The sequence below is a fragment of the Delphinus delphis genome, chromosome 12 (assembly GCF_949987515.2).
Source record: "Delphinus delphis chromosome 12, mDelDel1.2, whole genome shotgun sequence".
NCBI classification, from domain to species: domain Eukaryota; kingdom Metazoa; phylum Chordata; class Mammalia; order Artiodactyla; family Delphinidae; genus Delphinus; species Delphinus delphis.
The window spans coordinates 10,287,947-10,302,408 of NC_082694.2; the positions used below are offsets into that span (position 1 = coordinate 10,287,947).

The 14,462-nt window shown below is 56.3% G+C and overlaps 2 protein-coding genes across 4 annotated transcripts in view; one reads left to right on the forward strand and one right to left on the reverse strand.

Annotated features, from left to right (window-relative positions):
- ANKRD23 (ankyrin repeat domain 23) lies at positions 1–4,635 on the forward strand. Its single transcript, XM_060026351.1, is given in 10 exon segments — positions 1–115; positions 300–673; positions 675–734; positions 1,910–2,035; positions 2,284–2,382; positions 2,472–2,576; positions 2,668–2,695; positions 2,698–2,759; positions 2,901–3,002; positions 3,075–4,635. Coding segments are annotated over 10 exon segments (1,698 nt in total). The 3' UTR covers positions 3,702–4,635.
- Positions 4,635–14,462, reverse strand: part of CNNM3 (cyclin and CBS domain divalent metal cation transport mediator 3) — a 25,065-nt gene continuing 15,237 nt past the window's right edge. Inside the window, exons 3-9 of one of the 3 annotated variants that reach the window (XR_009521503.1) lie at positions 13,700–13,849; positions 13,234–13,403; positions 12,934–13,030; positions 12,442–12,575; positions 11,951–12,089; positions 9,056–9,155; positions 8,468–8,561 (exon numbers count right to left, since the gene is read on the reverse strand). Coding sequence is in view for 2 of the 3 variants with exons in the window: in XM_060027316.1 (XP_059883299.1) it covers positions 8,497–8,561; positions 11,951–12,089; positions 12,442–12,575; positions 12,934–13,030; positions 13,234–13,403; positions 13,700–13,849 (755 nt within the window). In the remaining variant the exon portion in view is untranslated. Of the gene's footprint in view, positions 4,788–8,358; positions 8,562–9,055; positions 9,156–11,950; positions 12,090–12,441; positions 12,576–12,933; positions 13,031–13,233; positions 13,404–13,699; positions 13,850–14,462 lie in introns of those variants that run through there. The other 2 variants (XM_060027317.1, XM_060027316.1) reach the window with 2 other exon arrangements.

The window sequence follows — 14,462 nt, forward strand, 5'->3', positions numbered from 1 at the left end:
ATGCGGCGTCAGGCCCAGGCCGCAGGGTTCCTGCTGACAGGACAGAGTGAGCAGCAGTCAGCCCCCGGGCCTCGGGCGCTGCTGCAGGTGGTGAGAGCCAGCGACAAGCACGGGGGTCAGGGAGCCAGCGGGGCTCGCTCTGCCATGGAGCTTTGAGAGGGGTCAGGCCAGCTCTCAGATCCACATCCAGATCGCTAATCTCTGTACGTCAGCTCCTGGCAGGACTCCCCTGTCTGGCACAGTTGTGTTTTCTATAAGGGCTCCTCCTAATTTTTCTGATTTTTTTTCTGTTCCTATAGGTAAGTGGAGAGAGTCGAAAGGAACGAATTGGGACGTGGACACGGAGTGTCTGATCCTGGAGGCCGAGGCCCGGGAGAGGCAGGAACTGGACGAGGAGAGGAGAGTGAGTGGCGGGGGGCAGGGGGCACGGGCAGGTGGAGCAGGGGGGCTGCGAGCCCGGGGCTCAGGGTCTGACAGCCTGGGCGCGGCGCTTCTCCTGCGGCTGGGAAGACGAGGGTTAGAACCACCAAGAGCTGCCCCAGGGTTGCCGTGGCCAGCAGCCAATGGCTGGCGTGGTCCTGTTTCTGCCTGCTTTCTGCCCCAGCATGGAAGATTCAGCAGTCCCAGAGCTAACTTGGAGAGCCTGGCTGACCTGGAAACGTTGGTTCGAAGACAAGAGAGAAGAGCGACTGAAACGCAGAGTCCCCGCTAGGGCACCCGAGCCTGAGGTCAAGGTGAGCGGGAAGGTGGGTGCGTGGGAGTGCCACACCAGGGCTGGAGTGCCTGAGCAGGAGCCCCCCGTCCCTGTGGGAGGCCTGGGGAGGAGTGACACTGCCGCCGCGCAGCTGCACAGCCCGCACCAGGAGGCCCTCCGCCCCTGGCGTTTTCCACAGCTGCTGCCAGAACCAAGTACCCCAAACTGGGGGCTTAAACAACAGCTATTTATGGTCGTTTCAGAGGCTGGAAGTCCAAGATCAAGGAGTCGGCAGGCAGGGTTGATTTCTTCTGAGGCTCTGGAGGCGGATCCGTCCACACCTCTCCCCAGCTTCTGGGGTTGGTGGTGTTCCTTGGCTTGTGGCCTCATCGCCCCGATCTCTGCCTCTGAGCTCACGTGGCCTTCTCCTTGCCTGCGTGCCTGTGTCCAAAGGTCTGTCCCTTCTCAATAAGGACACCACTCGTATTGTACCAGGGCCCACCCTACTCCAGTATGACGGCATCTTAACCGATTACAGCTACAATGACCCTATTTCCAAATAAGGTCATGTACTGAGGTACTGGGGTGAGGACTACAACAATATGAACCTGTGCAGGGGGGCGGAACACAAGTCAATCCGTAACCCCGCCCCATACCTATTCAGTCAGAATCTTCTGGGGGCAAGTTTTTTTGTTGTTGTTGTTTTATAATTAATGTATTTTTGGCTGCGTTAAGTCTTCATTGCCGCGTGCAGGCTTTCTTTAGTTGGGGCGAGCGGGGGCTACTCTTCATTGCCATGCGCGGGCTTCTCATTGCGGTGGCTTCTCTTGTTGCGGAGCACGGGCTCTAGGTGCACAGGCTTCAGTAGTTGTGGCACGTGGGCTCAGTAGTTGTGGCACGTGGGCTCAGTAGTTGTGGCTCGCGGGCTCTAGAGCGCAGGCTCAGTAGTTGTGGCGCACAGGTAGTTGATCGACGGCATGTGGGATCTTACCGGACCAGGGCTCGAACCCATGTCCCCTGCATTAGCAGGCGGGTTCTTAACCACTGCGCCATCAGGGAGGTCCTGGGGGCAAGTGTTTAAATCTACTGTTTGTATAAGCCAACAGTGCGCTGGTCCTCCGCCAGCTATTTGGAACCACTTGGCTAGACTGGTGAGGCCGTGTCCCAGAGGCCTAGTGTGGGGAGTGAGTGGATCTCGTCCTTGAACTTATCCAGCCACAGCCCCTGGCCCAGCTGGAGCCCGTGGACCTGGAGGCATTCCTGCAGGCAGCTGCTGAGAACCAGGAGGCCCTGACTGACAAGTACCTGACAGATGGAGGGGACCCCAGTGCCCACGACAAGGTAGCGAGGGTGGGTGCAGGCATGCGGCCTTCAGCGTGGTCCAGTCAGAGCCTAGGAAACTGCAGGGCTTTTCTGTTTCATGGGGCATGGGTCCCATGATGCCTCCTGAGTCTGGAGGGAGAGGCCCTTCACACGACGGGGGAGTAAGCAGCTCTGTTCAGGGCACCAGCTCTGGGAATGGGGTTGCGGGTGGGACCTCCGGGGGTGGCTGCGCTCCCTGCAGCTAACTCCCGTCCGCAGCACGCCAGCTCCACCGCACGGCCTGGCACTGGGCCTGTCCGAAGGGTCACAGCCAGCTCGTGAACAAGCTGCTGGAGGCGGGTGCCACCGTGGACGCTCGGGACTTGGTGAGAACCAGGGAAGGGCCATCCCCACGGCAGACCCCCCGCCTGGCATCTCTGCAGGTCAGGGTTACTTTGGTGCTTTTGTTTTGCAGCCGGACAGGACCCCTGTGTTCTGGGCCTGCCGTGGAGGGCACCTGGACATCCTCAAACAGCTGCTTAACCGGGGTGCCCGGGTCAATGCCCGGGACCAGGGGAGGGCACAGGCTGCAGGGCGGCCCGATGCTCTTCCTGGGGTTGGGACACGGCCTTGCCAGCTTGGAATGACACTGAGCCTCACTGCTCCCTTAGATCTGGGGCACGCCCCTGCACATGGCCGTGCACACCGCGACTGCCTGCAGCACCTCGTCACCTGCGGGGCCTGCGCTGACGCACAGGACAAGGTAGGCGTCTGGTTGTCCCGGGCTGGGGCGGCTCCACCCCTGGGGGCCACGACTAAGGCAGCCTGAGCTCAGCGACAGTAGCTGCTGACCTGACCCACCCTGGGAAGCGAAGGTAGGAGGACGCCGCCCCCACCTCGACAGGAAGGGGACACGGTTCTACACGAGGCAGTGCAGCCCGGCCACTGCAGAGCCCTGAAGGTGCTGCTGCTCTCCGGGGCCGGGCTGGGCGTGAGAATGTGGTGAGTGCAAGCGAGCACGCGGGGCGGGCCGCTCCGGGGAGGAGAGCGGGGACTCACCCGGCATCCTCGTGCCCAGGCTTCAGTGACCCCAGTGTAGCTGGCCCAGGACTGGCAGTCGCGCATCTGGGAAGCACTTCAGGCCCACGTGGTGCACCCCCATACCCGGTGCCGACAACAGCCGATCCTCAGGGCCACTCGCAGCCACCATTCCATCCCGTCATCTCCGCCCCCGTGCCACTCACGTGTCTCACCCGCCTGCTCCTCCCTCGGTCACGGTCACGACTCCCCGCTCAGGGCTGATTCCTCGCCTCCAGACAGCCATGTCAGACCAGCCTCCCCGGCTTCCTGTCCCAGGCTGAGCCAGTCCCCACCAGGGCGCGAGCTGGGGGCTGACGCAGAGGACCCGGGGGTGGCAGGCAGGTGCAGGAAACAAAGTGGGTCCAGACGAGGGGCAGTGGAGGAGCGTGGGGGCCCAGGGCAGAGCAGCACGGGAACAGCCTCGAGCTCCCTGGGGCCGGTGCCAGGGCTCCTTGGTGCCCACTGGTCCCCGGTCCAGGAGGTGGCTAGGCTCTGCCCTCCATCAGGGCGCTCCTGCCACCAGGTGGTGACTCGGTGCATGGCCAGCAGCAGATGCCCTGGGGTGCAGGTTTCTCCAGGGGCCTCCGTGCCTGGCCGTCTGGAGGGGGCTGCTGGACGGCTTTGAGCACCCCTGCACAGAAGGCCAGCCCCAGCCTGCTTGCCTCAGAAGCCCCAAGACCGGCGAGCTGGAGCTAATGTTTTAGGGAAACCTTGTGCCCTCTGTCGAAGGCTTCGGACAGGCCTGCCGCTGCCCTCTGGCTGGCCATCTGGCGGCTCCCCTCGCAGGGGGACGCGCCTGGGTGCTGGGGATTGCTTGCGGCCCACTCAACTTTCGGCGTGGTGGCCTGTAACCCTGCTCTGCCTCCGGCGCTGACGTCACCCCGGCCCTGGTACTAGAGTGCGCGCTCTCACCTGGCCCCTGCAGCCGCGGCCGTGCTGCTTCACCCCAACCCTCGGAGGCAGGACGTGGAGGGCTCTGAGCTCAGCTGCTCCTTTCCCTCCTCCACCGACTGGGGGTGGCCCGACGCCCCACCTCCACACGCTCCCCTAAAGCTTCCCCCCCCCCCCGCACTGTCCTTTCCCGGTCACACTGCGTTGGTGCAGACCTGTCTGCTGTACTGCTGGCAAGCAGGGTCCTTACACGCCAGAAGGTGCATCTGAGAACAGCTCCGCCCTAAACTGAGAACCACAGGCAGAGGGCTGGGCTCCAGGATGAAGGTCAGCCTCCCTCACATAAGGAACCTGGGTTGATAGCTGTTTTGCAGCAGTTATTTCTAGTCTAACTGGTGGCCTTCTCAGGCCAAGGACAAGGCAATTTCTATTCTGTGAAAAAGCCGACAAGAGCTCCCAACAGGGGCCACACGCCCTCCCCTCACATGGGCACCTCCTGCCCTGTCCTGACAGAGCCCCGTGCACCCAGACGCTAGGGCCATGGGAGAAACAGGCGTTCAAGTCCATGGACAGGACACTTCCCATCTAGGAAATGGGGACACTTAAGTGACAGACAAAAATACCTTTTTATACGTATCAGTATTTTTTGTTCATTAAAACTGGTTGATTATCCATCACGGCCTGGTTGTTTTTTCTGGGCTGAGAGGGGCCAGTTCCTCAGAAACTCAAGCCTGATAACCATGCCGGCCTGACAGCAACACAGGTCCCCAGGGGCGGAGCAGGTAGGCAGGGTGGTCTAGGGCTTCTCAGCCTAGACTGCCTATTAGAATCAAGAGGGAAGATTTTAAAAATCCTGATGTCCAGATGGATTAAATCAGAATCCCTAGGTTTGGACCCGGATATCAGCATTATCATACAGATAACATGCTTGTCTATGTAGGAGATCCCGGCGGCCTAGTAGTTAAGACTCCGCACTTCCACTGCGGGGGGGGCTGGGGGTGTGCGGGGGTGGAGCACAGGGTTGACCCCTGGTCGGGGAACTAAGATCCCGCATGCCACGCATCACAGCCAAAAAAAAACAAACAAAAAAACCCCACCTACAATAAGGGAGTTCCGGCAAGATCAGATAAACATACGCAAACCTTTTTTCTACATGCTAACAATGAATCTGAATACTAAAACACACAGTACCATTTGTAATTGCTAAAAAGAAAACCCACTTAGGGGTAAATCTAATAAAACATCTAAGGACCTGTATGCTGAAAACTACAAAACGCTGATGAATGACACCAAAGATTTGAATAAATGGACACGTACACATGGACTGAAAGATGCAGCTGAGTAAAGATGTCAGTTCCACCCGAACTGATACACAGGTTTAACACAGTTCCTACCAAAATCCCAACAAGATTTTTCTTTGTATATGTAGACAAGATTATTCTAAAATTTAAAACTAAAACAACTCTGGAAAAGAACAAAGTGGGAGAGATCAGTCCACTTGATTTCAGGACCTATTAAATTGCTATAATAATCAAGACAGTGTGGTACCAGTGAAGAGACAGACGCATCGGTCAAAGGAACAGAACAGACAACCCAGAAATAGACACAGCAAATATGCCAAAAGATGCAAAAGTTATTCAACGGAGGAAAGATACGCTTTACAACAAATGGTGCTGAAAGAACTGGACGTCTATAGGCAAAAAAAATTTTTTAAAAGAAACGAAATGGATCACGAACTTACATACAAATTAAAACTGTAAAATTTTAGAAAAAAGACAATCTTCACAACCAAGGACTAAAGAATTCTTAGACATGACACCAAAAGCATAGTCCATAAAAGAAAATCAGTAAGTTGTAATTCACCAAAATTTTAAACTTTTGCTCTGCAAAAGAATCCTGTTAAGAGGATGAAAAAATAAGCTACAGATTAGGGAAAAAATATCTGCAAACCAAAAACCCAATAAAGCCTAGTATTTAGAATATATAAAGAATTCTCAAAACTCAGCAGTAAAAACAACAGTCTAATTAGAAAATGGGCAAAAGACATGAACAGACATTTCACAAGGTGAAACAAGCACATGAAAAAATATACATTAGCCACTATGGAAATGCAAATAAAACCCACAATGAGATAGCACTACACACCTACCAGAGTGGCTGAAATAGAAAATAGTGGCAATACCAAATCCTGGAGCGGATGTGGAAAAATACTCCCACATTGCTGGTGGGAATGTACGGCTGTACAGGCGCTCTGAAAAAGTCTGGCAGTCTCTTTTAAAACTTAAATATGCAGTAACCATACGACCTGGCAATTGCACTCCTAGACATTTAGCTAAGAGAAAAGAAAACCAATGTTTACACAAGAACCTGTAATGAATGTTCATAGCAGCTTTATTTGGAATAGCCAAAAACTGGAAACCACCCAGATGTCCTTAGACAGGACAGTGAGTATATGATGGAACACCACACAGCCATCAAAAAGGAATGAGCCATTGACACGTGCAACAGCCTGGAGGAGATTCCAGAACATTATGCTGAGTGAAAAAAGCCAGTCCCAATGGTTACATACTGTAAGACCCCATTTATACAACATTCTTGAAATGACAAAATTATAGAGATGATGGACAGATTAGTGGTTGCCAGGAATTAGGGATAGTGGCCAGAGGGGGTGGGGGGGCTCTAATAAAGGGTCTGTTGGAGGGAGATCCTAGGGAGGAACAGTTCTGTATCTAGATTGCAGTGGTGGTTACACAAATCTACATGTGATAAGATGCTATAGAACTATATGCCCACATTGCACCAGTGTCAGATTCCTGGTCTTGATACTGCATTGTAACTATGTAAGATGTAATCATTGAGGAAAACTGGGTGAAGGGTACGTGGGACCTCTATCTTTGCAACTTCCTATGAATCTGTTAATTATTTCAAAGTAACAAGTTACTTAGGAAAAAAAAAAAGCAATAGCTCTAAATGCAACTTGGTGTCCTGGATTGGATCCTGCAACAGAAAAGGGACATGATGGAAAATCTGATAAAAATCCAAGTCTGTAATTTACTTAATAGTTTTGTACCCATGTTAATTTTTTAGTTTCGATAAATGCACCAAGGTTATGTGAGATATTCAGGGAAGCGGGTGTGAAGGGTATATGATCTGTGAACCCAAAATAATTTTAAAGAATAAAATCCTGATGCCTGGACTGGTTAAATCAGAATCCCTGGGGGATGGGCCCCAGGTATCAGTATTTTTAATTTGCCAGGTGATTTCCAATGTGCAGCCAAAGTTAAGAACCACTGTTCTGGAGAGAGAGAATTTTAAAGTATCTACTTCCCACCTGGGTTTGCTCCTGGAGAGAATTCCTTGAGAAAAGTCTCTCAGTGAGCATGCCACTGTTTTTTGGCCTTCATTCCCACTGATCCTGGGTAAGGACCCAAATACCTTTGGGAAAGGTTCCAGAAATCCTGCCCCCTCCCCATCCTTGGTCCCCGTGATGCCCTGGTTTCTGCGCAGCTGAAGCACTGTGGAAGGTGACTTTAGGTGAACCAGAAGGCGAGACAAATACCTTCTCGTTCCCGCTTCTCTAAAACCCCAGAGCTAGAAAAGGAAAATGGCAAAGAGCTTGAAATGTTTCAGAGATCTAAGAAAAACTCCGATGTCATGTTCTTTTTTCCAAAGGACGGAGAGGGTTCTACCTGGTTCACAACCAGCCCTGGCCGCCCTGGCCACCCTCCACGCACCTGACAGCCACACGGCGCCCCCAGGGGGGCCGCGGGCTGCCCTCCCCGGAACCCCACGACAAAGGCTTAGGTGCAGCAGAGCAGTCCCTTCCTCCCACGTGTGACCTCTTCTTAAAACACAGGAAACGACAATACTGTTAGTGGCGACTGAGCCAGGCAGGCTGAGGAGTGGCAGGAGGAAGAGGTTCCTCAGCCCCGCAGGGCCAGCGTGAGAAAGCCACCTGCACAGGAGGGAGCGGGGCTGGTGTGACAGGCTTGCTTCCAGGTTTGGCACATGGGACAGGCTGGGCACGTGCTCTGAAGCATGGCATCGTAAGGGAAGCCTGAAAGGTCACGGTGGCCAAGGCCACGGATGTGAACCCCCAGCCCACACTGGTGCTGCCAGCAGCAGGAGGCTGGCAGATTAAAAGCAGAGAGAGAACAGGTCACGGCCACAGAGAGGCGGTAACCGTGCACTCACGTGGTGGCTTGGCCAGAAGAGGTATAAACACACTGCACTGTCACAGGGAGGCTGGCACAGCGACTGGAGGTGGCACTGTTCCTTTCATTCCGTTCGGAAGCAGGCCTGGAGGGCTGGCCCCGGCGGACCCCCATCTCCTAAAGGGGGGCAGGACCTGCTGAGGCTCCTGGCACCAGCCTCTGGTTCTGAGGGCAGCCAGGACCCGCGTCCACGAGGGCCATCTAAAACGTGGCCTGCAGGGGATGCGGACAGGCTGGCAGGAAGCCGCTCCTTGGCTCGCTCCAGTTCCCCACGTGATTGTCCGTTCCCCAGACCTGGGGCTGCCTGCCAAGCGGTTAAACTCCCGGGTTCCGCCCAGGGCTCTCCTCCGCCGGGAGGCCGGGTCTGCTGTGGCTGGACCCTAGAGGGGAGAGGGAAAATCGGCATCGGAGCCCGAACAGGCAGCGGGTCCCCTGACCCCAGGTGTTCAGTCCTCTTTAGGACGGGAAGGGGCAGGGGGGCGGGGGGCCGAGGAGCCTCAGGCCTCCTCGGGAGACATCGAGGCAGAGCTGGGAGCGTTTAGCTAGGAAAATGCTCAGCCTCGTGAGAGAAAACCACTGCCGGGACGGATGCCATCACTGACAGGCAGGGCTTCTGCCGGTGGGAGGCCGAGGCCATAAGGCCAGGCAGGAGGCGGCTGCCCAGACAACACAGCAGGCGCTGGGAGGGAGCTTTTGTTTCCAAGGCTGAGCAGGCATTTCATGGTCCCTCTGCCCTCCAGAAAAATGAGAAGTAGCAACAAGGGACAGGAAGCAGTGCCCCCCACCTGGGGGGAGAGGTCTGCATGGCCCCCAGCAGCTAACAGGCTGGCAAAGGAAAGCAAAGAGAAGGTAAAGTAAAAGGCAAGACATTTACCTTGCGTGTTGTCTTAAAACAAAAAATGCTCACTAGTCCACAGTCAATTATCAACTGCAGTTTCCAAATGTGCCAAAGAGGGAAAGGCCTACTGGGAAAGCTAGAGAGAGGAGAGGGAAAGGGAGAGGAAGGGGGAGGGGAGGGAGAGAGGGAGGGGAGGGAGGGGGAGGGGAGAGGGAGAGGGAGGGAGAGAGAGAGAAGACCAGCTATGGAGCTGCTCCGGCAGAACCGCTCCGCTCGGGCAGCTTGGGCAGCACGGGCAGCACCGCAGAGTCAGGGCCGCGGGGGCGAGAGCGGCCCAGGAGGCCCGGTGTCAAGCTCGGACTCTCCCTGGGAATCCCGCTCTGGGACTGATCGATGTGGAGGGGGTTTTCCGAATGTGAAGCGGCGGACCAGGGCTCCGGAAGGTGCCTCTGTAAAGGGCCAGTCTTCTTAGGCTTTGCAGGCCTCGGGGGCAACGAGGCAACTCCACCTGCAGCCGAGTACAATCCCTCAGCAGATGGGCACCTCCCGTAAAACATTCCGAGAACAGGAAGATTTGGCCCTCACGCCATTTGCCGACCCGGCTGAAGGCAGCTCAAGATCATCGTGCTTTCCAAGCATTTCAGACACTTCTCTGCTGAGGAAGCTAGAGCCAGTCACCCAGAGGATGGCTCTGACCTGCACCGTTTCAGCAGCGCCCCGGGGACGCGTCCAACACGTGTAGCAACACTGAGCTCCCCGGGCAGCGAAGCAACAGGTTAACAGAGATAAAGTGCAAGACCCTGAGGGCCGCCCAGGGCCAATGTCAGGCCGCACACTTGGGGGCAAATCACCAACATCACGACTACAGAACAGGGGCTGCTTGGTAATCCGTTACAAAGAGGAAATGACCCATGAGCCACTAAAAACGATGCTCTCAGAGGACTGCCTCACGAGCCACTGAAGCCACAAAAGGATTAAAAAACCTCTGGGTATGTGATAAAAGATGAAACGAAAGGAAAAACCAGGATTCTTAGATTTAAGTTTGTACCTTATACACAACCTGTGCAGTCAGAGTAGCAGATGGAGGAAACCCAAGCCAAAAGGCTCACACTTTGAAACACAAAAACGTCCTGGCCTTTGAGACCCGGGTCTAACCTGATGGTGCGAACCTGATGGTGCGAACCTCTGTGTGAGGGGTGCCTCGCAAAATAAAAGACCGTCACAGCGGGTAAACAGAGGCGCGGGCTCCGCCCTAAGAGGCGAACGAAGGGTCCGTTCATTCCAAAAGGACCGCGACCAGGCCCGGATCCAGGACCCAACTCAACCCCCCAGGGTCCTTCACCAGCACCACAGATGGGGCTCGCAGGAGTGGAGCCACCGACGCAGCTCAGGAAGCACCTTTCCATTATAAAAACACGTTTCCCTTCTCAAACGTGGGTCTGGTAACCAAGGTGCATCGAAGCCAGAGTGCCCGTCTCTCCCGGCCTCCGACTCTTCACCTGTAAGATGGGCGTGACAGCTACCACCTCTCAAAACTTCAGGGAAGTTTTCTTAGATGAGTCAGGACGAGGAGAGCACTTAGCACAGTGCTTGGCATGGGAAGTGTTCAGTTAAGAGCTCGGCGTCCCCACTGCAGGGTAAGGGGGATGGAGCACAGGCAGTCAGGCCCCTGCAGTTCCTTCCACGGCCTCTCCCAAGCCCCGCCAAGCCCCGGAGGACCTCAGACCCCAACCTAGGAGCTCGGTCAGCATAAAAGTACCTTCTTGAATAACAAGGACAAGAAAGTTCCCTGATGTGTTTTACCACTCCCACCCAAAGCCCACCCTTCACAGGCTCCTTTTTTATTTTCCCTCCTTACACTCTAAGGGTGGGGCTTCCCATCCCACTCTGCAAAGTCTGTTTCTTCCTGCTCCCAGTGGAATGCCTGGATGGGACCGAACGCCACAGGAGGTGCTCTTCTGGGTTTTGGGGATGGTGTCCACCAGCCACCTACCTTCAGAGCCAGGCCCACTGGTGACCCAAATCTTCACTTTCTAGGTGACCTAACCCTAACCCCAAATGACCCAATACAGCCCCTGAACGTGACCATACTCCCACTTAGCAACTACGGTTAACCCTTGAACACCTCAGGTTTGAACTGCGTGGGTCCACTTATATGCGGATTACTTTTCAATAGTAAATACTCCGGCACCACACAGGCTGTAGCTGGTTGAATCTGCGGACGTAGAACCACAAATACAGAGGACCGACCACGTTATACACAGATTTTTGACTGCGCAGAGGGTTGGCGCCCCTAACCTGCTGTTGTTCAAGGGTCAACTGTATTCTCTAATTAAATCAACCCACCCTACAGGCCCTGGAGAGAAAATGCTGACTTACGTGCTCCTACTCACAATGTCAGCTGACCTATAGCTCAGCGGTGACGAGTTATTAAAAACACAAGAAGGGGGCTTCCCTGGTGGCGCAGGGGTTGAGAATCTGCCTGCTAATGCGGGGGACACGGGTTCGAGCCCTGGTCTGGGAGGATCCCACATGCCGCGGAGCAACTAAGCCCGTGAACCACAACTACTGAGCCTGCGCGTCTGGAGCCTGTGCTCCGCAACAAGAGAGGCCGCGATAGTGAGAGGCCCGCGCACCGCGATGAAGAGCGGCCCCCACTTGCCACAACTAGAGAAAGCCCTCGCACAGAAACGAAGACCCAACACAGCAAAAATAAATAAGTAAATTAATAAACTCCTACCCCCAACATCTTCTTAAAAAAAAAAAACACACAAGAAGGGAGAGAGAAAAGAACGGGGAGACAAAAGGGAAAAAGAACAAATGTAGGGCAGGGCGAGGGCAGAGAGAGCAGGTCTGTGTGTGCAGCCAGGACGGCAAAGGGCACGCTCGCCCTGGGGTCAACGCCGCAGGATGCAGCCGCACGGGGCTCACCTGTGGCTGCGGCTGTCTTGTCACCAAGGAGCCGGGTCTGGCTGCCTGGGACGGCCTGGAGGTCCGCGTTCTCAGGGGACTGCGGCACGGCCTGGGCTCGGGTGGCCAGGAGTGCATTGAGGTACTGCAGCCGCGTGACCTGGGGCACAGGAAGCGTTGCAACTCGTGCAGCTGGACGGAGAAGGGGAGGTGAGGGGCCACACCCCTCCCTCCTGCCCTCAAGCCCCCAAACCAGGGTTGGGGGGTGGGGGGGTGCGGGGCGGAAGCGTTGTTAACATCTCCAAGGAAGCTGGGCGCTTAGGCCCACCAGCAGACAGAGGGGCCAGGCCATCCACCCTTCACAGCAAGTACAAGGTCTTGCTCTGGGAAGTCTCAGATAGACTCAATCAGAATTTATTCTTAATCCATTCAAATGTGTGACCAGCTGGTCTAGCCCTCGGGGACGCAAAGCTGGTTAAAAGCCAGCACCAGTGAGCAGCCCAGACGGTCACCTTGATGAGCTGCAGGTCAGAGAGGGCCCTCACGGTGTAGTCAGGACAGTATGCAGACAAGCGGGTGCCTTCGGCGGGCTCGGGCAGCGGGTCGTGGCGGATGGACTGGAGCGAGGACACCGGGGACTGGTGAACTATGAGAGGATAGTGGGTGACGGAGCAGGCCAGCCCCACCCAGCCTCTGAGATCCACCCCACAAATCACCCTGGTGAGGGAGTACAGCCAGGGGCTCTGAAAAGGATGGCAAACATGCTCCTCCTGGGAAAAGCTGTGCAGGGGTGGGGAGAGCAACAAAGATGAGCCCCGAAGAAATGCTGCCCCACCCCCATGCAGCCCGCAGACGAGAAGGCCAGCACGCCCCAAGGCAGACTGCCTTGCAGGAGGCGCGGGATCTGCAGGAAGGACAGGCCGGACGCGGGGCACTGGAGAGCCTCGGCAATGCCCATCCCGCCGCCGACCCCTGCCTCCAGCTCTGGGACGGCTGCAGCTTACCCGAGGACGGCGCCGTCAGGGCGGACACTCCATAGTAGGTGAAGGCCCCATTCTCGAACTTCAAGCCCTCTTTCCCGATCTCCACCTCAACCCTGCCCTGGGAGGTCGGGGAAGAGGGGGAGGAGAGAGGGACAGGGAAAGAAAGAGGTGGACAGGTTATCCTCCCTGCCAGCAAAGAGCACAAGGAGAGAGCACCGACCCCACTTATCCAGGGCGGGTGCATCTGGATCTTCCTTCCTCTTCTCAGACCCTCCCCACTTCCTAAGCAAGCGGCGGGCTCCAGGCCGGGCTCGCAGGTACCTGCAGGATGAGGATGAAATAGTCCACCGGCTGGCTGCGCTGGTACAGGTAGTGGTGGGCGGCCAGGCGGTCGCTCTCGTCAAACCTCACTTCCTGGTTGACGCTGGGATGCTTCAGCAGGTGCAGCAGGACCTTCTCGGAGATTCGCAGCGGGCTGAATACATCCACCTCTGCCCCACAGGGGAAACAGGTGCGGGGACAGTGTCCACCGGGCCCAGCGCAGCCCGTGTACCCGCCCGCCTCCCGCTGCATGCCTCGGCTCCCCCAGCCTCCCACAACACCCACCCGGCCTCAGCTCTCCGCCACCCACAGAGGAGCCGCCTTCAAGTGACCCGAGCTAATGACAGGGCGGCAGAGAGAGTCCCAAAGTTCTCCTGGACACCCTCCTGCTTACTGGGAATGGGGTGGGGGGGGTCTCCTGCTCCACTGGCCGGTGAGCAGGGACGAGGCCCACCCTCACCCTCACCTCGGGAAAGGAAGCGCTGGGTGGCCAAGAGCAGCTGAGGCGAGATTTTCACTTTATAGTCATCGTCAGACACCTTGAACAGGGAGAATTCCTCTTTCTGCCTGAGAGGGGCGCTCAGAGACACAGGCTTCTTCTTCACCACGGTGTCTCCTGGGGCGGGGAGAAGAGGGCCTGCTTAGGCTCCAGCAGCCCTCCATCAACATGACTGGACCAAGGGGCACGTTGCCTCTCCCTCCCCCCAAGGCCTCGGGGCTCCTGTGGGGGGGACAGCATCAGGGCACTGCTGTCTTGACAGCACCTGGCGGCCACTCCACCCAGGCAGTGATCTGGTGCCTGGTCAGAGGGGTGGCAGCTTGCATTCCAGCGATGTCCCGAGAAGTAGCAGAGAGGCCTGCTCCCTCCTCGGAGCTGGGAGAAGATAATGCCGATACGATGGCAGACAGCTTATGTAAAACAACAGGCCCCTCGCTAGAAAGCACACGTTCGAGGATTACTGGTGCCAAACAGCCGCTAACCTGCAGACCCCGTGCCTACGGCACTCTGAGATGCCAAACCAAATGGCTGCATTTGGGGGACAGACACGTGGGCAGAGATTCACTTCCAAGCTCACAGGGCAGGCAGCTCAGTGTCCCAGGGGGCCCACGTGAGGCCCGCCGTCAAGCATGGGCTCTGTGTCTGCCCTGCAGACCGCAGCTGCCATCCCAAGAGTCAGGCACTTCTAAAACACAATCACAGGCCCCACGATCATGTATTTGGGGAAGAA